Raw genomic sequence first — 21,748 nt, 5'->3', positions numbered from 1 at the left:
TACATCATTTCAGCAGTGACTCAGTCACTTCCATTCATACAGCATAATGTGAGGGGAAAAAACGATTACTGTTTCAAATTTTACTTACTTTGGTCTATTTTCTTTCCTGTGTTTGTGATTTACACTCAGCTATTGGGCTCAGAGCTGCTCGCTCTGTCAGACACATCCATGTCCTGCCTCCAAGCCTGACATAGGAAAAAAAAAAACCCCACAAACCATCCAAAGCAAATGCCCTGAGATTTCCGGCTGTTCCCTAGTTATTTCCAATGTAAATGAAGCTTCCTGAAAACTGTGCACGGGTTCCATGTTGCCTGAAAATGAGTTTTGTTTTTCAGAAATGGAATGTGCTCTCTACCCGCCCACCAGTTTCTCTGCTCCAGAAACTAATGGCTCACCAGAGCAAGCCCATTGAGCTTGTGCTGTCTGCCATTAGTTAGTCCAGGGAAGCTCTGCCTCATTTTACTTCCAAATCCCCTTCTCATTTCTCCATATCCCTTCTAACCATCCTGCAGATTTAGCTCCATTGACTTTGCATCTATAGATTGAAGTAATGGCCACTAATGAGGGAGCGAATGACTTTATATGACAACTTCTGAGAATACCGTTCTATTGGTGGGTCTTAATTCTAGTTAACAGTGAGCATTGTCCTGTTTGTGCTTGAGTTGCAACCCTGGTCCTGTGCCAAAACCGTGGGGCTGGGGGTCATTATCGCAATTGGGGCGTGTATCAAGACGGGCCTGCCGTGTTCTGCCTGGAAAAGATGCACCGGTCCAAAGTCGCACTGTTGGTGAGCAAACCTCAACATCCTTTCTCAGGCAGGGGTTCAAAATAGTAATTCTGACCTGCTTCTGAAAGAGCAGACCTGCACCTTTTAAAGAGAATCAGTCATCTCCGGATTAGTTACCCTGTCTTGTGAACCTATTTCAGGGCTTACCCTAGACTGAAAGGAACTCGCACCAGCTCTCAGACAAAAGCAAAATACTGCCGACGCTGGAAATCTGAAATAAAAACCAGAAAATGCCGGAAAAACTCAGCAGGTCTGACAGCATCTGTGGAAGGAGAAACAGAGTGAACGTTTTGAGCCTGTATGAAGGGTCTGAGGAAGGGTCTTACAGACTCGAAACGTTAACTCTGTTTCTCTCTCCACAGGTGCTGTCAGGCCTGTTGAGTTTTTCCAGCATTTTCTGTTTTTATCGCACCAGCTCTCATTTAGTGAGGGTTCATTTGGTCCTTACGAGGTCGTAATGAATATAACTGCTGCGTAATTACAAGTGGCGCATAAGTCACACGTGCTCCTTGATTGAGTGCAAGTCCTTTTCTACAAAAGCTTTGTCAGCAAAGGGCCTTCTAACCTTCATGTTAGACCTGCATTTTAAGCCTTAGAGGCTGAAGATCTCTAGAGGCCTCTCGAGCACTGAGACGAGAGAATGATTTCATCAAAGACAAAAAAGAAGCTAACGTTCAGATGAAATGGGGTCACTGGATTCCCATAAATGTGAATGATGTACGACTGAATGGGTATGCAAACTTCCCTCAATTTTTAAACATCTTAAATGAGGCCAAATCTTAAGCGTCAGCTTGGTTCAGTTGAGAACACAGTTCCTTCCTGAGTCAAAAAACTGCAGTTAAGGCCCTTTCCAAGAATGTGTCATGTAGGTTGCTGATCCAGCGGAGCACTAAGGGAGTGCTCCACTGTCAAAGGTGCCGTCCCACAAGTGAGATTTTAATGTTACACCCCATCTCCCTGAAAAGCTGGTAGCTCTCCTGGCGTTCATTCCAACACACTTCACTCAATCTATGCCGTCAGCTGATCATTTATATTGGGGTTCGTTTGATTCAACTTGGCGTGTGCAAAATAGCTGCTGCATCTTCCAACCTAACAACACTAGGTGCTGCATAGTTGCAAGTCTTTTGGAAATAAGACTTTTGACAGAAATATCACTTGAGCAAATAAAACCAGAAAATGCTGGAAAAACTCAGCAGGTCTGGCAGCATCGGAAGAAGTCATACGGACTCGAAATGTTAACCCTCTCCCCACAGATGCTGCCAAACCTGCTGAGTTTTCCCAGCGTTTTCTGTTTCTATTTCAGATTTCCAACATCTGCAGTATTTTGCTTTTACATTACTTGAACATGTGTTTTTTTCTCTGTTTTCCAGGTTCTTCAATAAGCAGTGAGTCCTCGCCAGTCTCTTCCCCAGCAACCAACCACAGCTCTCCTGCCAGCACACCCAAAAGAGGCCCGATCGGACCTATCCTTGTCCCAACTGCAGGTCACAGTGTTCCCAGTACTCCCCCTGTGGTGACAATTGCACCGACGAAGACTGTTAATGGGCTTTGGCGGAGTGAAAGCAGGCAGGTGAGTATGTGGAATCAGGTTGGGTAGCTCACTGAGATTTAGTAGTGGTGTTGGTCACTGGACTAGTAATCCAGAGGCCCAGGCTAATATTCTGGGGATGCGGGTTCAAATCTCAACACGGGTGGTGGAATTTAAATTCAATTAATAAATCTGAAATATGAAGCTAGTCTTATTAATGGTGATCATGATAACTATCGTTGATTGTTGTTTAAAAAAAAACCCATCTGGTTCACGAATGCACTTTAGGGAAGGAAACCTGCCACCCTTTCCCGGTCTGGCCTCCATGTGACTCCAGACCCACAGCAATGTTAACTTCCCTCTGAAGCGGCCTCGCAAGCCACTCAGTTCAGGGGCAATTAGGGATGGGCAACAAATGCTGGCCTTGCAGGCAATGCCCACGTCCCATGAAAGAATAAAGTAAAGTCAAACCTGGATTAAAATGGTGAAAAGTTTGGTTTTGTATTGGAATTCAACTTCTCGAACTCTTTCCGTCCCTCCTGTGAGTGTGGCATGGGACAGGAAGGGTGACCTGCACTCATGAGCAAGGAAGCTGCACATGAAGTGAGTGTGGGTTGGGGACTAGGTTACAGCATTATAGCTCCAATTCTTCTTCCTTGCAACCCGAGAGATCTGCTTCCAACAGGAGTGAGCCCCAGTAAACACTTAAGGCTGTGTGGCCCTTAGATTAATGTTACCATTGTTTGTACCATTGTGCTGCCTTTGCTGCTATTTTGCAGTAGCAACTGATAATTGGGCTCAATCCTGTTCCCCTCTCTCTGTCAGGACTAGACATTTTACTTGACTTGCATTAATATAGCTCTTATCATGACCACTGGATGTCTTGAAACATTTTACAGCCAATGAAGTACTTTTTGAAGTATAGCCATTGTTGTAGTGAAGGATGTGTGGCAGCCAGTATGTGCACTGCAAACTCCCGCAGACAGCAATGTGATGCTAACCAGTTAAAAGGTACATTAGGGGAAATTTTATGGATAATTTTCTGACTTTGACCTCTGGGCCGGAAGCCTTGCCAGTTCCCATGACTGGTTGCTCTCCAGAGACACCTGCTGAAACCCAGTGAGGACATCAGCCACAATGTTCTTGGCAGTTCAAGAGGTCCCAGGCTCAAGCCTCTGTATCCATCAGAAGATGCGACACTCAGTAAGCTGCTGTCCAGCTCTCCTTACTCTGAGACCTTAGTGGTGATATTAATTGCCTGATCTCTGGGGGTTTAACTCTTTGTGTGGTGTAGCTAATGGAAGAGAAAGTTGACATTTAGAGTCCCGCGCATTTCCACATTAGTGCAAGGTGAATGTACACACTGCATAAGTCTGACCTTAATGGATTAATCAAATTATTACCCAACTACACTGGGAGCAGCAGCATTCAGTGTTCCAGCTAATTGTATTATTAGGATCCTGCTCAGTAAAGCAAATCAGTTCAGATGCTAGAGAGTAAACAAAAAAAAGTAGTCTTCATGTCTCAGTCTTTGCATGAAAAGGCTGCATGAATAAGGAGAGCTAGACTGAACTGGTAGTGCCATAACAAACAGACGGTTATAATTCAGATGGAAAATGGCTGATGCAAATATTTGTTTTTTTTTTCTCCCAAAGAATAATTGATTCTCTGGGGTCCGAAAGCAAGCAGAATTTGTTTGCCTTTATCTGATTTGCATTCAGGTAATCCAATCAAGAGAATATTCTTTCAGTGGCCCATCCATTGATATTTCTTCATTGTTGTCAGAAATTTATTGAATTTTAAATTAAAGGATGTAAGCCTCTACTCTGCTGTTGGGATACCAAGCCCATCTGGGACTGTTTCTATCTGTAGATTCATGAGAGGAGGAGGCTGGGAGCTCGGAGATACTCTTAAGGTGCAATAAATTGTTCCATTTTGCAAAGCTCTTGGGCTCCTAAACTTAAGCATTAGTCATTTGTGGAGCATTAGCTTCAATTGCTCTGGTGCAGTGAGCCGAGGGAAATTAAATCTTTACTTGGAGAAATGGTTTCTTCATGAGTGCCTTGGAGTTCCACTCCTGCTTGAAACCTTCACCCCCAATGCCCCCCCTCCCCCTACCCCCCAACAAACCAAACCTTCTCGTGCTCTCTTCCTTTCCCGAGAGTGCTGATTCTTGCAGCAAGGATACCGTTCTATAGGTGCTCCCAGTTCTTGAGACCGTCTACCGTCTAAGAGGCAGTTCACCACTCCTTTAACAAATTGGAACTGATTCTTCTTATTCAGCTGCTCCACAGTGCATCAGTGTTCCACGTTGTCAGGCCGTGAGTTAATTTACAAATCTATTCTATTGTTTAATAGTATGTAGAAGAGACAAAGGGGAGGATCTTCTGGTTGGCGAGCAAGGGCGGGATCGTTCGCCGACGCGGGATGACATCGGGTGGAACTTCTGACATCACCCCGCGTCATTTCCACTTTCAGGTCAGCGGGGGCACAGCTGAGTCAACTGTGCGCTCGCCGACCTGTCAACGGCCTATTGAGGCCATTGAAAAAGTAATTAACCTCATTTGTGGACCTGCCCGTCCAACCTTAGGGTTGGCAGGCAGGCTGGGAGCCCTGGCGGGCTTCAGAAACAGCATCAAACCTCATCCACGGGCGGGATGAGGGTTTTATAAATATTTAATAAAAGTTTCAGTAAAAGCGATGAACGTGTCCCAACTCATGTGACAGTGTCACATGAGGGGAATGTCAGGGAAATGTTGCTATCATTTGCTTAACATTTTTAAATTTGGAGCTGACCTCCCTGAGGCAGCACTTAGCCTCAGGGAGATCTGTGCGCTCTTTCGCGCGCATGCATGAAGGAGCGCACTCCCGGCTCAGGGAATCCACCCCCTGCCCGCACAGGGAGCGCATAGCGCTTCCTAGCGGATGTCACGCTGGGCGGGCCTTAATTGGCCCACCCACATAAAATGTGGCATTCCCCCAATTGGGGACGCCGATCAGAGGCACGCCTGCTCCTACACTCCCCCCCCCACCCCCCAATAGGAGGACAAGTTTCCCCATAGAGACAATGGGAAAGGCGCAATAAAAGTATTTTTAAGAGTCATACCAGAACTGAGAGGCTACAGCAATGAGGAAAGGCTGGCACTCTTGTTTCTAGAAAACAGAAGGCTGGGTGAGGATGAGATGATTTAATAGAGGTCTTTAAGATTCTGAAAGGTTTTGATAGACTGGATGTAGACAGGGTGTTCCCATTTGTTGAGGTGGGGGGGGAAGAAAGTCCAAAACTAGGGCCCATAAATATAAGGCGATCACTAATAAACCCAATAGAAAACTCAGGAGAAACATCTTCACCCAGAGAGAGGTTAGAATGTGAATCTTACTACCACAGGGAGTAGCTGAGGTGAATAGGACAGATGCACTGAAGGAAAAGTTTGATAAACGCATGTGGGACATGAGGTAAGGTTAGGTGTGAGGTGGTTCATGTGGAGCATAACCACCAGCACAGACCAGTTGGGCTGAATGGCCTGTTTCTGTGCTGCAAATCCTGAGAGTGTCAGCAGGCTGCTCCGTCGTGTGGTGCGTCACAGAAGAGGCAGCAATCATGTTTTCCAACACACGTCAGAGGGCGGCAGTTTTCCAGTTCCAAGTGCCATTGGCCGGTTGCAGCAGTCCCAACTGGGGGCTCCATTTGAGATGAGCTCATTCAACACTGATCAGGAACGGAACTTGGGGAAGCCTCGTGATCTCATGTAGCTCAGTGTCAGAGCAGGTGACCGAACACAGCATTAATTCATTACCTGAGGCACTGGGAGTTTCAAACCAAAAGGCCTGTTTTTCCTATCCCATTCATTGTATAAAGATGCTAAAAACGAACAGTTCCAAAGAAGTCTATTTTAATGCAATGGTACCTAAGCAAATAGAATGACCTATTTTTTTTTTAAAAAAAACACAAATATTTTTGCAGAATTTATAATAACTTCCTCAGGATCTAAGTCTGACTGGAGATTTTGGCTGTGGGAAGCCGGGTTAGTGAAATGGATGATGAATTGCCATAAAAGCAAAATGCTGCAAACATTGAAAATCTGAAATAAAAACACACAATGCTGGAAATACTCAACAGGCCAGGTAGCACCTGTGGAGAGAGAAACGGAGCTAATGTTTCAGGCCAATGGCCTTCTTTTAGAACCGATAAATTGCCACATTATGAGAGTTTTCTAGCTTGTACAGGACATGACCAACTGCCCCCTCAAGTGCCTTGTGGATTTTTGACCAGTTGTGGAGAAGTGCTGTCCACGTGTTGCAACAATACCATTGTTATGTCATCCATGTCTGTTGAAGAGAAGTCAACGATCTGACCTCAAACATGTTTCACAGGAAATGCACGTCATCCATTTTCAAACTGGAGCCGAGGTCATCAGACTTCTGCCTGTCTAATCAGCTGATATCCCCATAATCACTCTATACAGCTGGTGGGTGGAATGAGTTTGGTCACTCTCTGCCTGCTTGCTGGTGAGTGCAGACCTGTGTCATTCAGTGCTCGTCAGCTTGAGTTTGACAGTCTTACACGGTGAAGGAAATTTGATTGTTTTTGATGTTGTGAGATGCTGAAATTTCCCCATATCTCCCTCCCCCCCCCCCCATTTTCTCATTCCTCCTTCCGCCTCCAACTCCCACAACCTCGCCTCCAACTTACTTGCCCTTATCTCCTTCCATCCGAACTCACTCACTTGCACCTCCATCCACCTGTAATACAGTCAACTTTGCCTCTCCCCACGTTAACTGAACTGACAGATATAGCACGTAGAATCTTACTTGCACAGGGCAGGAGGGAACAAGAGTCAGGCTGTGGTAGACTGAAAATGGTGACTGCAATGGCAGATGGATCACTGCTCTGGTTTATTATCCCATTAATTTATTATTTCAGCTCTTGCGCTCTAACACTGAAATCGATGGGAGAAAAATCTCAAAAATTAACCATTCTACCAACAATACTGAATTAAAGGAATAGTGCCTGGACTAAAGATTTAAAAAAAATCTTACCCAGCAAAAACAGTTTTTAAATAGGCTAGGTTCAAATTCCCAGGTAGAGAGAACCGGTATCTAGTACGGTGAATATGGATTTATCTGGAACATTTAGCAGAGGAACAGAATGAAGGCTTGATCCAAAATCAGGAGAAAGTCAGTGGGGCCAGCGTATATTCCAACATAGATGGGAATGAATGGGTAAACTGGAGGGCTTTTATATGATCTTGTTCTTACTGCCTGCATCTTAGACTAAGGTTCATATAGCACAGAAGGAAGCCCTTCAGCCCATTGTGCCTGTGCTAGCTTTTTGAAAGAAGTATCCAATTAGTCCCATTTCCCTGCACTTTCCCCATAACTCTGCAATTTGTTTCCTCCATTCAAGAGTATATCCAGTCCCCTTTTAAAAGGTAAGGCTGAGTCTGCTGCCTGCACCCTTACAGGCACTGCAGATCACCGCAACTGGCTGAGTAAAAACATTCCTCCTCATCTTCCTGCTGGCTTTTTTGCCAACTCATTTCAGTAGTTGGAGTTTGTGCCTGCCTGGTGTTCTACATTGTATCGCAACGGCACTGAGGTGAAGTTCCAGTAAAAACGTCAAGTTGTAGCTATAGAAATCTTCATATCAAGGAAGTTCACGCTCCTGGTGAGAAATCTTCTCCATTGGGAGAACTTTGCTTTGTATTCGGCACTTTGAGAGGACTTTAACTGCAATATTGGGGAGAAGTACTGCTGAGTTGTTGATGTGTCATCCATAGCGATAGTGATGGGAGCAATTTGAGACAGCAAATTCAAGGCATCACACACGATATCTATCAGACCTTCTGATTAAAGCGCATTGGCTTAAATGGGACTCCTCGGGTCATTTATTGATACCAATCCACTAAATAATCCCAGCGGCTTCGCTGACTTTTATAGAATTAATACAATTCCAAATTTGACACCCACTGAAAATGGTCCATACGACAGCTGTATCAGCCCCCCTCTGTGTGTGGTTCCCTATTTGTATTCCCTTCACATTGCAGTTAAAGTCTGCTGTGTAAGGCCTTGCGTATGGTTAAGGAGCGACAGAGTGCACTCTGTGTAAACCAACCACACACAAACAGGCTATCAGTCTTCTCCTGGGTGCAACAATATTATGCTTGGCAGTTCAACTGTAAATACTGTTCATAGTTAGAGTGCAGTAACAAATCAAGTTGTGTTTTGAACAAACTGGGGTAGTATTTTGGGAGTGTGTGTTTTCCTGTTCGCTGATCTCTTCAACTATGTGGTAATGCTTTTTAAGTTTCTCTGTGGTTTTGCTACCCTCGTGGATTCAACTACGAAAGGGAGCATTAACGGCAAGCCGGAAAGACAAAGGCCAGAGTTTTCTAGTCCCCCCCCCTCAAGGCAGGGCCGGCAAACCATTGAAATCTCCGTTCACTTTGGTGGGACCAGCAGATCCCACCGGCGTGAGGGGCTGGAAAATTCCGGCCAAACCGGCTTTCTTTTGAGACACGAGTGTATGAAGTGGGAAATATTTTGGGTCAGGAGATACTTGCTTACTGTTTATCGCAAGGCTTAGTCCAGATTGGTTGGGGGTCTACTCACACCTGGCATCACAGAGGGCTAGGACATTTGGCGATTGTCCATGCAGTGAGCCACGTACATCATATGAACACCATAGCTTTAGGTGACACCTTGACAACTAGTGTTATAGATGTCCTCTCACTATGAATCGCCTGACTTACTTGTCCTGGTATTAGTGGAGTTCCTGACCACCAACGCCGCCCCCCCCACCCCGGGATTTGTGGATCCCCTGAGTTGCTGCCCCATTTACTGACTCTTATCTCCCCAATGTCTAAAAGAGTTCCATACCGTATGGAACAGCCAAACAAGTAGAGCGGTGCCTAAGCATCACTGCCTTGAAACCAAAGTAAAAGCACCTTTGTGTGAGACAGATCATGCGTGTATTGACAACAAGGACAATTAGCTATGAGACTTTTATCTCCAGTGCAGACCGCAAACAACCAGGTTAAACCAGAGGCAACTGAGGAGGCATCATCAGGGAGATTAGCCAATTCTGGCAGGTACACAGGCAATGGGGGATGTGGGGTGGGGGGAGGAGGAAACACCCAAGGTTCCACTAGGTGTGCAAATCTTTGTAAAACATTGCTTCTTCATCATGCTTCATCCATCCCAATCTTGTCATCTTTGTTATTTGTGGGTGATTTTTTTTTTTTGGCTTGCTCTGCTTGTTATGCATCATGGGAGCTGCTCAAACCGGCATTTCCTGTTTCTATTAAATCTCTGCAGCTGACTGACAGCCGAGTTGCTCTTGTGGCAGGAAGTTGCAATAACCACAAGAAAAGAGAGAGAGAGAAAGAATAAAAAGGTCATTCGTAATTTTAGTACTGAAAGCATTTCAGTCACGCTTGGCCACATTTGGGACATTACTGAAGTCAACAGCCATGAATACCCTCAGCCCTGTGATCTTGACATGGAGTTAGGGTCCAGGTCAAATCCGACCTCATTCAATGGGGGGAGAATAGACTCAAGGGGCTGAATGGCCTGCTCCTGTTTCTATGACTGAGTGGCTTAGGCACTGTCCCACAAGGTGTTAAAACATTTAGGTCAGTGAGTTTCCAGATTTGGTTCCCAATTTGTGGGGAGTTGGCTTATCTCACTCTGGTTGTAGTGTGGGTGGCATTACCACAGAGTCTGGGCCAAGAAAGGGGGAAATTTAGCCTGGTTTCCTGGTTTGGTTTTCCTGGTGAAAAGCGCATGTGTGAACATTGGCTGAGTTCAACTACAACAACTTGCCCTTTCATAGCATCTTTACATAGTAAAGCATCCCAAGGTGCATCAGAGAGCAAAACAAAATATTATTGGATTTGGTTTATGATGTCTTTCTTGCAAAGTGTCCATGGACTCTCCATCCATTCAGAGTCAGTGAGTGTAAAATCTAACTGTACCCAAATGGTCACATGATGAGAACGGTGACTCGAGGAGGAATATGTCTTCTTCTGGAACTGTACCCCAACAAAAAGGGACACCTCATCGAAAGAAGAGGAATACCTTTTTTTAAAAAATAAAATCTCACTGAAAACCCAGAACAATTTGTACTGTTAGGAACATAGGCTGGAATTTTCCGGCACCTTCCACCAGCAGGATCTTCTGGTCCCGCGGATGTTGCAGCCCCATGGCAGGGCCGGAAAATTCCGACCATAGATTGATATGGCACAAAAGGAGCCCATTCAGCCCATTGCGCCTATGTTGGTTCTTTGGTAGAGCTCTCCAATTAATCCCAACCCCCGCTTTTTCCTCATAGCAATGTTGTGCTTCTCAATTAAAATAGATTGTATTAATTACAGAATCATTAAAGAATAATCTTTCTCAGTGGCTCATTTGGGAGAGACTGGGTCACACAAACCAGGAACGCTTGGTAATGCTCCTGTAAAGCACCTTGGGATGTTTTACTCTGTGCATTCATGTAACACCTTTAACATTGTTGTTTGATTCCCAGTCCATGCTGATTTGACTGATGTCATCTTGGGCACCTCCATAATGGGTTCCAAACATTCCTGGTGCCCCTGGGAGACTAGCTAATATTCCCCACTCCGGAGTGCCATCCAGCAGCCCCTGACTTGGAAATGGATGTGGGAAGGATGGCTGAGGATGAGCAGCCTTCCGACACACACTGTCCAAACAAGTCTACACACACGGTGGGCATTTGGATGCAAGAATCTGGTGGGTGAATTAGGTGAAACTGTACCTCAACAAGGAATCTACTCTTTCAACCTCACCAAAAACATATTATCTGGCGGTTACCCCATTGCTGCTTTTAGGGGCTTGCTGTGCACAAATTGGCTGCACTTTACCTACATTAATACAACGGCTACACTTTAAAACCGAATACATTGGCTTTAAAGCACACTGTGACATCCTGGGGTGGTGAAAGGTCCTATAGAAATGCAAGTGCTTTCTCTTCAGCAGCAGAGGAGAGAAAAACTATGAAGGATTTTAATGGGTAGTTACATATTTTTTTTAAAAAAAGAAGCTTCTTTGCTTCAAAGAGAGTGAAAGGGCCATCATGCGACGCCTCTTTGATCTGTTGTAGTCGTGTTTTGCAAATAAAAAGCGCTTGAATTGTTTTTCCTCGGGTGGCCTAACGTTGAAAAGAGCCGTGTGTCTGCGCTCGTTCCGTGAACTTTGATTTTGACTTCTGTTGACATTTTCTGAACCACTTTAACGCTTGGGCGAGCATCCAGGGTGCCTGGGAGAGGCAGCATCTCTCCCACCAGCATGAAAAATGCATCAGAACGTTTTAGCCTTTCAAAAAGGGGGGTCTTGAGAGAGATCGCGCTGGCTGGAACCCTGCCATGAAAGGCAGACTCAAAACGAGGCAGATCAGCACCCCAGCTCAGAAATAACATTACTGACATTTAATATTACATGTTAGCACAGTTGAGTCAGGAGGGGTCAACAATTATCAGCCTGTAAGCCTGCGCTGAAGCATGGCAACCTCTTGAGAGAGGAAATGGTTCACCAAATGTGACTTCCCTTAAATGAAAATACAGACGCCACCCCACCTCCTCAAAGTGCTTGTCAGCAGTGCTGGGGCCGTGGGGTCAGAACAATCTAACCTGCGGTTTTCCAAACCTTCGTTTAAACGATACTTAGGAAGAAGGATGATCTGGAATTTTTTTCTCTCTCTCTCTCGTTTGATTTGTTTGTCTAAAGCTTAGTGGCCCTTTTTTTTTTATTGCTTTTTGTTGTAAAGATAGGAAGCCACAGTTGAACGTTAGCCAGTCGGCTGATGCTCCCTGTCTGGCCTCAGGCACCAGCGGGAGGTAGCCGAGGCATTGTGCTCGTGAATCTAGATTAGCACGAATACCCCCCTTGAGAAGAGTGAGTTTGCAGGTGGTTGGGAGGGAAGTCGATTATGCAGTGGTGGTCCGAAGCAGGTATTGAGATGTAAACCTCAATTTTAACTCCTGGTGGGAGCGCCCACTGCAGCCTGGAGGCCTAGTTCGGGTGATCAGATGTCTTTGTTTTGCTGGGACAGTGCCAGTGTATATATATATATATATATATATATATATGATTAAATGTCCCAACAATTTCCTAAAATTAGTTCAAATGTTCCGGTTTTCAACTTTTCCCTTTTTGTCAAATACAAACTGGGCCTGCGGGGAGAAAGTCTGAGTGAAATTTCAACCTCCTCCTTCCTGTAAAAGAAGCATGCAGCAGAACCTGGATCCCTCCCCCACTGCCCCCTTGTGTCTCCAAGGGACTTTCACTGCCTTTGGCACCGATGGCTCCCTTGCTGCTGATGCCTTTTAAACGATTTCCGGAATAAGGTTGCCAACTCTGGCTGGACACTTTCTGAGAGATATCATCACATGACCACCCACCTTCAACTGCCCCTCCCCTAGCCTCTTGTCATTGGTTGCCCCACACGTCAGTCGTCACAGAGTCCCGCCTTCCCATTGTTTTTCAATGTGTCCTGGTTTTTGCCTTTTAAAAATTTGGTCACCCGAGGCCTAATAGATTTTAATTCCTCATCTTTCACTGTATGAACCGCAGCGAAGGTACTGACATATGAGGAGAGATTGAGTTGGTTAGGATTATGTTCGCTGGAGTTCAGAAGAATGAGGGGGGATCTTATAGAAACCTATAAAATTCTAACAGGACTAGACAGGGTAGATGCAGGCAGGATGTTCCCGATGGTGGGGGAGTCCAGAACCAGGGGTCACAGTCTGAGGATACGGGGTAGACCATTTAGGACTGAGATGAGGAGAAATTTCTTCACCCAGAGAGTGGTGAGCCTGTGGAATTCGTTACCACAGAAAGTAGCTGAGACCAAAACATTGTATGTTTTCAAGAAAGAGCTAGATATAGCTTTTGGGGCGAAAGGGATCAAAGGGTATGGGGAGAAAGTGGGAGCAGGTTATTGAGTTGGATGATCAGCCATGATCATGATGAATGGCGGAGCAGGCTCGAAGGGCTGAATGGCCTACTCCTGCTCCTAGTTTCTATGTTTACTGGAGAGCCAGTGGGTGGGAGCAGGATTTCGGGTGGCAGAAGTTGAGCTGGGACTATGTGGGAACAGGCCCTGTAGTCAGGTAAGTGGTTAGGAAGAGAACTGGGAGGTAGAGGGAATCCAGGGGCATGGGAGGCCTAAGGTTTCCATTTGATGTCTGGCGGAGCATTCCTGATCCTCTTGGCCCATCAGTGGGGCGGGTAAAACTAAATGAATTTACCTTTCCGGGTTTCCTCTGGTGTCAGGTTTTACTTGCCTCCAGTTGTCAGGTTAGCACTATGGGGAGGTCATGACAGCTTCCCCACACAAGCCTCATATTAAAATGGAATTAGATTGAAACTTGAGTTGTGTCCTATACTAACAGCCTGGAGAAATGTTGCCCACTGCATTAGGAAAACAGCCTTAAATTTCAGATAGTTCTCCTACCTTCCCTTGAACACTGGACAGACAGACAGACATATGAACGTACAAATTAGGAGCAGGAGTAGACTATTTAGCTCCTCGAGCCTCCTTTGCCATTCGATAAGATCACGACTGATCTGATTGTGGCCTCAGCTCCACCTTCCTGCCTACCCCTGATAACCTTTGACCCCCCCCCCCCCCCCCCGGTTAGTCAAGAATCTATCTACCTCAGCCTTAAATATTCAATGGCCCTGCCTCAACCGCGCTCTGGCGAAGAGTGTTCCAAAGATTCACAAGCCCCTGAGAGAAAAAAATTCTCCTCATCTCCATTTTAACTGGGAGACCCCTTATTTTTAAACTGTGTCCCCTCGTTCCAGTTTCACAAACGAGGGAAACTTCCTTTTAGCACCCACCCTGTCAAGTCCCGATCACCACTCGTTCTTCAAAACTCCAATGGATACAGGCCCAACCTTTCCTCATAAGATGACCCCACCCCCCATCCCAGGAATCAATCAAGGGACCGTCTCTGAACTGCTTCTGATGCAATTAGGTCCTTTCTTAAATAAGGAGACCAACACTGTACTCAGTACGCCAGACATGGTCTCACTAATGACCTGAACAACTAGAAAAGCAGCCCTACTTTTATATTCCATTCCACTTAGCAATAAATGACAACATTCCATTTGCACTTACTGTACCTGCATACCAACTTCTCGAGATTCCTGCCCAGGGCACCCAGATCCCTACGTACCCCAAAGTTCTGCAATCTCTCTCCACTTAAATACTGTACTGCTTTTCTATTCTTCCTGCCAAAGTGGACAAGTTCACATTTTCCCACATTATGCCAATTTTTTGACCACTCATTTAACCTACCTATACCCTTTGCAGACTCATTATGTCCTCTTCACAAGTTACTTTCCTACCTATCTTTGTGTCATTAGCAAATTTAGCAGCCATGCATTCAGTCCCGTCATCCAAGTCATTGATATAGATTGTAAATAGTTGAGGCCTCAGCCCCCGAGGCAGTGCTTCAGTTTTAAAGTCTCATCTGAATGAAGTATTGCCAGAGATTACATGTCAAGTGTATTCTGGAGTTTTCCATTATGCGATACTTTTTAATGAAGAAAAAGAGTTTCAAGCAGAATTTTGCGCATCTACAGAGACCACCTTGGTGGCCCTTGTTGAAAGGATGATACGCTTCTCCGATCAGAGTCATAAACCAGGAGCAAGAACCCGTCTTTCGTTTCATGTTTCTTTTTTTTTTGTTCTTTTTCAGCCAGAGCCGGTAGCCAGGGGTCCCAGCAGAGAACGAATGCACACGGAGTCACAGCATCAGTCAGAGAAGGGAACTCCATCAATCACATCTCATCTCCTGGGGACCCCTTATGCATTTGGTCTCACTCACAGCACAGTGGTTCAGGACTCCCGATTCCCTCCTCTCAAGTAAGTTAATATTGCAGTGACCTTTTTTTTTTATCTGGAGCATTTTTAAAAGGGAGAGGGGTGGGGGGGAAGAGAGGTTAAAGGGGAGCTGATGTTCCATTAAGCTGCATAAACTATAAAGCCAAAAGGAAATACACAACATCATTGTGCGGTCGTCCTTATTCTTTCGAGGTATTTTGAAAGTCCGGGGCTGGATTTCCGTGAGCTCTATTGCATGAAGGCACGTGGTCCCAAAAAAAATGGCGCTGGCCTGTGCGCCGGTCTGCGGCCTCCATTCCTGACCCCCGCCGTCTTTCGGGGAGGGGGAGGGTCGGAAAGTGAAGTTACCTGCATTGCAAGTTGGACTCAGTTTTGTAATTAAAGGGCCCGTTAAGAACTCTCCCTTTAACGCCCTGGGATTTTTCGTGCGGGCGGGCGGCCGTTAGGAGCTGTGGAAATTGGAACAGCTCCAGCCCGTCAAAAGGTTCAGCAACGTGGACAAAGTATTCATGCGATTTTTATGAAAAGTGGCACTTTTGATGAAAATTTCTTACGCAGCGATGAAATTTTAATAACACTGAGATCTGCCCTGTCCCGGGTTCCAGCTCTCAATCGGCCTGGCCAATTTGAAGATTCAGGTCTTTTTTTAAAAATCATGCACAGGCGGCAGCTAGAGCAACAGAGTGTGTGACCTGCTTCCCTGGTGTCCCACGTCTAGGGTTGCCCAACCATCCAGCATTGGCCTGGAGCCCCCAGGAATTGAAGATCAAATTCTAGGGCACTGCTATGTGCAACCCTGGAGAAAAATCATTGGCGCATTAAAAACGATTGTTTTTCCTTTTGTTGTTTTCTTTGAACTTTTCTCTTTACCGGATATAAAAATATTGAAACTGGTGGTGGGGTGGGGGATGGGGCAAGGCAGTTTGGCTGACAATCAAGCATCATTCAATTGGGCATTGAGTCTTTTTGCTTCCCAATTGGCGTGGGAAGGCAGTGTGTCACAAGGCTGGATGTGTTGGCTGAAAATGGCTGGAGTGTGGGGGGAAAATCATGTGATGAAATCTCCAGGAATACATTTAATCACAGGCGGCAGCCCTACCCACATCAGCCCCCAGCCACTAATTGGTTGCCGTGCCGACCCTTGCCAATTAACTGCTCGCCTCCATCGAAATCGGAAGCTTTGCCTGCTTCCTGTCTGGGGTGGGTTCGCGACCCGGAAACAAACCTGCCTCCCGAATCCCTTTGCCTCGTTTAAAATATGGCCCCTCAGTCTCCTCGCCTATGAGTACAGCAGTACAGACACGGCAGTGCGACAACAATGGAAAACAATTGGCAGCCGGGCTGGTGCCATGTTGACGATCCTGTGTTTTGCATAGGCTTGAATTAAAGCCATTTCTTGGGGATGGTTGCCCACCTGGTGAAGGGGTGGGACTTTCCGGTGCTGAGAGATGGGGGTCAAGTTACTTGCCTTTCTGCATCCTTCCTCTGACCTTATTGTCTATTGCTGCAATGCACCCTCTTTCCTGCGGTAGGATAAGATGCTGTGAGTCACAGGCCCTTCCACAGCTGATGGCCTGAACAATCATTGGCCAGCTGACAGGAAGCGCCATTGTACATTGTTCTCCTGGAATGATATAGTTTATTGTCTTGACTGAGAACTCAGCCCAGTGTCAGCGAAATCTGGCTGTCCTTTGAGGCTTAGATTCCAAATGTAACCCCCTAGGTCAGAAATCCAATTCATCTTTCCTTACTGTTTATTTAAGAGTGTTGAGAACAAATGTTTGAAAGATAATTATAGTTCAGGTCTTTCAATGTATTTCTGATAAGACCACTCCTTTTTAAAGATGATTATCTGAATAATGATAACAGTCTCAATTCTGATTTTTTTTTAAAAAAAAACTTTTTTCTGGAGTTGAACTTTGAGTGCACTTTTTATAGCAAAGAAGGTTCAATGGTTATGTTTGTTTCTAGAGGGGGGTTGCGATGACGTGCAGCAATTAAGCCCTTTGTGATTTTGCTTCCGCGCAGTCTCCAGCGACCTATCCCTCACGTGGTGACACCTGGCGACATGCAAGAAGAGTACTTTCGCAGCTTCCGGCCCTATCACACAGGGGAAGAACTCCGCATGCCAACGCTGCCACCAATGGGCCTCGAGGCAGCTGCTACTGCCTACTACCACTCCAGCTATCTCGCACACCACCCGTTTCCTCACCCAGCCTTTAGGTAAGGGGGAGCTATTCGCGGTTGTAGATGGAATTTGAGGCCCCTTGACTTCATGGGGTTGCTTGGTTCGTGTGTATGAATGGATTCCTCTGTGTATTTGTAGGTGGGCAAAGCAAAAGAGCTCAGAGTCCTGGTTGTCAGAGAAAACCAAACTAGAAAACTAGTTTAGTTACTGATGTGCAATGCCACGGAAAGGAGAATGTTGCTCCCCGGTCTGTGCTTAGTTAATTATCTCCACTGCAGTAGCAAGAGTGTGTTCATTGTCCGTCATCTTCCTGGGATATCATTTCCTGCATTCGTGCACTGGGGAGACTGAAGCCCATAGTCACCAACTTCCCTTCCCAAGCCACTGAGTTCCACCCTCTTCCTTGGCTACTGTCTGAGGCTGAATCAGACTTTTCACAACCTCCACATCCTATTTTACCCTGTGCCAGGTTTCCGACCCAGGAGAATTGGCATCACCCAATAACATTTCTGGAACATCGCCCATTTGCTGTTGAAACCCTTATCCATGCTTCTGCCACTTCTAGATAAAACATTCCGATTCTTGACCAGCCTCCCATTTCCCACCCTCCGTAAACTTGAGCTCATCCAAATCTCTACTTCCCGTGGCCTAGCTCATGCCAAGACCCAATTCAGCCATCGTCCCAGTGCTCGTTCATCCATGCTGGCTCCCAGTTGACCAATGCCTCAATTTTAAAATTCCCATTCTCATGCTCAAATTCTTCAGGTCTCCCCTGTCCTTATCTCCTTGACCGCGTCCATCCTTATAGCCTTCTTAAGTTGTTGCTGGGGTTAGAAAGAGGAAGGTCAACTGTAGTTCCTACTCCTGAGTGATGACCTGTGACTGCTGCTGGAAGGTGTGCACATGTGGATACTGGCTCAGGGCCAGAGCATCACTCTGAGCTATAATACCTCTATGGTAGCGGCAGTCAATTCAGATATCGAGAGTAGCTACTTAGCCAAGCCACCAGAGTGCTGCAGATGCTCATTGAACAGATTGCACATTTCAACAGGGACCTGTATCAGCACTGGCCGGTTTGAGAGAGTTCTGGCTCTGTGATTAACAGGAACTGAAGGGGCAAAGGGCAAGAGGTCAGTGAAATAAGTATAAGAGACCACCTGATGTGGCCACAGGCTACAAACATGAATTGCTCTCCTAACAAAAGTAAGAGGAGAAACTTAACATGCAGGCCCCATAGGCCCTACTTTGACAGATGTCCAACCTTTATTTTGGAATTGGGGAGTAATCATTTTATGACATCCCTGGGGCATTGCATCTCGCGTTGCTTAAAAAAAGTGTGAACTGTAGTTGTTTAATTTTTTTTTTGCCTTTGAGCTACAAATAAGCCCTGTCCCATTTGTAACAGAGTTTGAGAGTTATGCGATTCAGTTCACTGAAATGGAAAGATATTGCCAGTTTAAGACAATGACATTTTAACCTTTTGGCAGAGAAGAGGGGTCAAGGCAATTGGAAAGCTGATGACAGACAATAAAGCTTGGAAAGTATTGGGAAGAAGCATCAGAGGGAGCAGAAAATGGCAGCGGTGTGTACGCACAATCTGTCTGGTGATTTGTGAGAGCTGACTCACAAAGGATGTTGTAATTTGCGAAGTGCATGGAGCCCTGTATATGAAACAACATTGGGTAAAATGATTCCCCAAAGTTGGATAGCTTCCCAAAACTGATTGTTTGTGCTTGCACATGAAGAATGAGATGGAAGACCGCTGAAAGCGGTGGGAGCCTCATCATAGCCTTCAGGATAGGAGGGCACATCTCTCGAGCAATATTAGTGTGAAATGCATTCTCCCTTATGCCTAAGAGAAACACTGAGCTACCTAAAAACAAAACCATGTGTGCCCTGGGGCTCTCAGAGCTCAATCTTCTCACAAGATACTGATGGCAAAGTTCTGTAACCTAGCTGTACTGAAACTTATTGATGCACTGAGACCTATAACAATGGACAGCTGATCGGGTCAGGGCTCCTCTTGTCAAACCTGGATTTTCTGTAAGGATTTTCTTCAGTGCAGGTCACTTTGTGTAGCAGCTCTCCATTTGCAGCCTTTTTCTTGGCGGTTATCAATACCATCTCCAAAAGAGGCTGCGTATTAATCGAAGCAATCACTGCAGTGTGTAACCCCTGCATTGCACGGGAGATGGAATCCAAATGTTGGTATTTACTGATCAATAGGCTTTTGTATTCCATACTTATGAAAAAATAATCGGAATTCTCTGTCACGCCTTGGCCTGTGTGCAACATAGAAAAGGACCCAGGGTTTGTGATTTATTAGTAACAATGGGGCCTCATTGGACTGAATCCAGTAAGTTTAGAAATGCTTAACTTGTCCCCATTTTCACCCCAAGTAATCAGCCCCTCCCGCAAGCAAAACCCTATTAGGTCCCTGGTTACGATATGCGAACTGACCAGAATGAGTATGATTGGACTTGGCTGTTATTGCTTGTAACTCATTGCCTCCTGCCCAGTGGCTGATGGAAGAGAATCAGCAAGTCCTCTTCAGAGAGTAAAATACTTCCACTGCATCTCCCACCCTATGAAAAGCCTTTGACCCAATAAGTACCTCCCAAGACAGCTAACTTGACTTTTTGAGCTTGCCAAAGACGACTGAGGCGAAAGCCTCAAAGTGAGTCTTACAGCAGCAACAACAACATATTGTGTCTTTTGAAGTAGCAAAACATCCCAAGGTGTTCCACAGTAGCGATTACCAAACGAAATTTGATGCTGAGCCACATTAAGGACAGGATCAAAGAGGTGGCTTTTGAGGAGTGTCTTCAAGGAGGAGAGAGAGGTTGAGGAACGGAATTCCTGAGCTTAGGGCCCAAGGCAGCTAAAGGCATGTCTGCTAATGGTAGAGCGATGCAATTAGACTGTATTGTAATGCTGGGTTGGAGTAACAGACTGCCAAGGAGGAATTTGTCTTCTGACTGATTGTGCTCTTGTTCCTTTGTATTTGCAGAGTGGATGATTCATACTGTCTCTCAGCCTTAAGGTCACCTTTCTACCCCATCGCGACCCCTGCCTCTCTGCCTCCTCTGCACCCTTCTGCCATGCATCTGCACCTGCCTGGAATGAGGTTCCCAGCAGAGCTGTCTCATTCTTCACTGTCTGCCCTGCAGTCAGAGCGCTTGTCAGAGAGGTAAATCTGCACCTATCCACAGCACATCACAAGCACGGGAAAAAAAAAAAATGCACAGTTAAAAGGCTGGTATTTTTTTTTGAGAGAAAATGAAAGGCAGAAAATGCTGAAATTTGAAATCAAAGGAGACATTTCTGGAGATACACAGCGGGCCATCAAGTATCTACAGAGAGGAAAATGCAGGCTAATGTTTCGGGAGGGGAGAATGGCACAGCCAGAACATTAACCCACACTTCTTATTCAGGTGTCGAAACAGAAAATGCTGGAAAAACTCAGCAGGTCAGACAGCATCTGTGGAGAGAGAAACAGAGTTATCATTTCTCTTGTCGATAGATGCTGCCTGACCTGCTGAGATTTTTTTCAGTATTTGATGTTCATATTTCAAATTTCAAGCATCTGCAGTATTTTGTTTTTGTTCGTCATTCTGGTATTTGAGAAACTGTGTGTTCCCAATAATGGTTTAAATGAGAGGTACCCACTGCTCCACTGTTATTACATTCGCAGATTTTTTTCAAATTGAATTTAAGGCCTCACACTACCATGGTGAGATCGAATTCTCGTTCTCTGGATTACTAGTTGTGTCCGCCATGGTTAAATTGGTAGGACGCTCGCCTGTGAGTCACAAGGTTCCAGGCTCAAGTCCCACTCCAGGGCTTGAGCTCAAAAATCCACGCTGACACTCCAGTGCAGTACTGAGGGAGTGCTGCACTGCCGGAGCTGCTGTCTTTCCAATGAGACATTGAACCCGAGGCCGCATCTGCCCACTCGGGTGGATGTAGAGGATCCAATGGTACTATTTTTAAGAAGAGCAGGGGAGTTATTCCTGGTTGATATTAATCCCTCTATCCAACACCACAAAAACAAATTACCTGTTCGTTATCACTTGCTGTTTGTGGGAGCTTGCTGTGTGCAAATTGGCTGGACATTTCCTACATTACAACGGTAGCTGCATTTCAAAAGTACTTCATTGACTGTAAAGTGCTTTGAGATGTCCAATGGTCATGAAAAGCATCATATAAATGAAGTCTTTCCTTTTCTTTTGCTAGAAACATAACCATAACTACAGTGCCATATCTCATGTATAAGCATTGACACTTTTTCACTGCAATTTCTTGATAACAGCAGGCACAATACACTCTGCACTGTCTTTAAATGCAATAACGTGCCATGGCAGGTGATGATAT

General features: G+C 45.5%; 1 protein-coding gene across 7 annotated transcripts in view; it reads left to right on the top strand.

Annotated features, from left to right (window-relative positions):
• Positions 1-21,748, top strand: part of gse1b (Gse1 coiled-coil protein b) — a 599,837-nt gene that overhangs the window by 532,397 nt on the left and 45,692 nt on the right. For 6 of the 7 annotated variants that reach the window (XM_078544609.1, XM_078544607.1, XM_078544606.1 and 3 more), the window contains 4 exons: positions 2,158-2,357; positions 15,041-15,207; positions 17,215-17,409; positions 20,385-20,564. In XM_078544609.1, the coding sequence (XP_078400735.1) occupies positions 2,158-2,357; positions 15,041-15,207; positions 17,215-17,409; positions 20,385-20,564 (742 nt within the window). The remainder of the gene's footprint in view (positions 1-2,157; positions 2,358-15,040; positions 15,208-17,214; positions 17,410-20,384; positions 20,565-21,748) is intronic. The other variant, XM_078544608.1, reaches the window with a different exon arrangement.

This window comes from Cetorhinus maximus, chromosome 6 (genome assembly GCF_964194155.1).
Source record: "Cetorhinus maximus chromosome 6, sCetMax3.hap1.1, whole genome shotgun sequence".
Lineage (NCBI taxonomy): Eukaryota > Metazoa > Chordata > Chondrichthyes > Lamniformes > Cetorhinidae > Cetorhinus > Cetorhinus maximus.
The sequence above is the reverse complement of the archived record's forward strand: the minus strand, read 5'-3'. Positions and strand labels throughout refer to the sequence as shown.